The sequence below is a fragment of the Cyphomyrmex costatus genome, unplaced genomic scaffold, assembly GCF_001594065.2.
Source record: "Cyphomyrmex costatus isolate MS0001 unplaced genomic scaffold, Ccosl1.0 C2301109, whole genome shotgun sequence".
NCBI classification, from domain to species: domain Eukaryota; kingdom Metazoa; phylum Arthropoda; class Insecta; order Hymenoptera; family Formicidae; genus Cyphomyrmex; species Cyphomyrmex costatus.
Genome location: NW_017274626.1, coordinates 66 through 1,555, shown reverse-complemented (window position 1 = coordinate 1,555; position 1,490 = coordinate 66). Strand labels below are relative to the sequence as shown.

The 1,490-nt window shown below is 31.2% G+C and overlaps 1 protein-coding gene across 1 annotated transcript; it reads right to left on the bottom strand.

Annotated features, from left to right (window-relative positions):
- Window positions 1-29: 29 nt before the first annotated feature.
- On the bottom strand, window positions 30-575 carry LOC108779314 (uncharacterized; the record flags this gene model as incomplete). Its single annotated transcript, XM_018546737.1, has 3 exons — window positions 563-575; window positions 363-452; window positions 30-265 (listed from the first exon to the last, which is right to left on the bottom strand). Coding segments are annotated over exons 1-3 (339 nt in total), but the record flags the coding sequence as incomplete, so codon positions are not given.
- Between the last annotated feature and the right edge of the window lie 915 nt (window positions 576-1,490).

Here is a 1,490-nt window from a genome sequence, read left to right as displayed (position 1 = left end):
ATTTATTAATACTTCTTATATTATATTACCAGTTGTTTTTTACCATCTACATTAGTCTTCAATGAAGTGTCAAATTCCAGCAATTTTTTCAACTTTTTGAAGGGTTTTGTTGGAATGATAGACAAATTATTAGAATTCGGGCCTGCTGTTGCGAACGTTACCGGTGCACTTTCTTTTTTTAATTGTTCCAAAAACGCATTTTGTTGATCCAACTGCTTCTTAATTGCTATTGTATTCTCCAAAATCTTAATGATATTGTGACTATCTGAATTATATTATATTATATTATATAATACTATTAATATTAATGTTATTATATATATTATAGTTTAAATAATAAAATAAGAAATGTTTAGAAATACCTGATGGCAGATCGTCGAATATCACGTTTTGTGCAAATAAATTATTTCTTATTGGAACAGCAAATTCGTTCCCAGTGATATTTTCTGGATCTGAATATATGTATCATTTAAATATTATGTTCATAAATTATAAAACTTCATACAGACTAAAAGTTTCTGCTGAGAGTTAGAGTTGGGTCAGAGTGCATAAACCGACCAACCACAGTCGAACATTCCTTTCTCATTCGACTATAAGGAATACTTGATTGTGATTAGTCAATTCCCACACTCCGACTCAACTGGAACCCTCGGTGGAAATTTAGTCACAGAGAGTAAGTCTTGATATTACTATATTATTTATTATTCTTTATAGATGGTAGCGTTCAGCAAGAAAAACAGTTTTGCAACTGTAAAATTCTTGAATATGATTGGTTTATTTATTTAAATCCAGTGAGGAACTAAGTGCAAGACTAATCACATTATAAAGAATTTTTACAGAAATTGTAAAGCTGCTTTCTCTGCTGAACACAGCCGATATATTCCATATACATGTATCTATAAATATGTACCCTCCTGGTGATGGGGTTCAAGATCCTTATAATTGTTACGGGGGCGATCCGGAATCGAATTATTAGTTTCAATATTATTTATATTCCGATTTTCCTTATCGTTATCATGAAAGCCTATAAATAATAAATTAATAAATATACCCATATAACAAAATATTGATATTTTAGTAAATTACGAAATACCATTATTATTTATTTCTTTATCAGTTGCAGTTGAAGCAATGTTTGTAGTACCATGTACATCCATTAAAGTCTGCAGTATTACTTCATTTTGGTTATCTGTTGCTGTTTCATTTTGTCCATGTATTACGGAATCTGAAAAATGAATTACAATCCCGGTAACGTCGATTCAATTATAGAAACTGCTGATGACAGAGAGCTTGGATATGCCTCCGCAAATATGCCGCAGGAATTGCGCCTGAGGTATCAACTCGATTAAAAGCTACAAGTGACGGAGATTACCAAGTGACTATGAAGTACTTGCGAACATGTATCTCAATTGGGATGATTCGTGTTAATTGTCCATATATTTCTCAAATCGTTCTGTATTTAATGCTTCGAGCCTAATAATATATTTAAG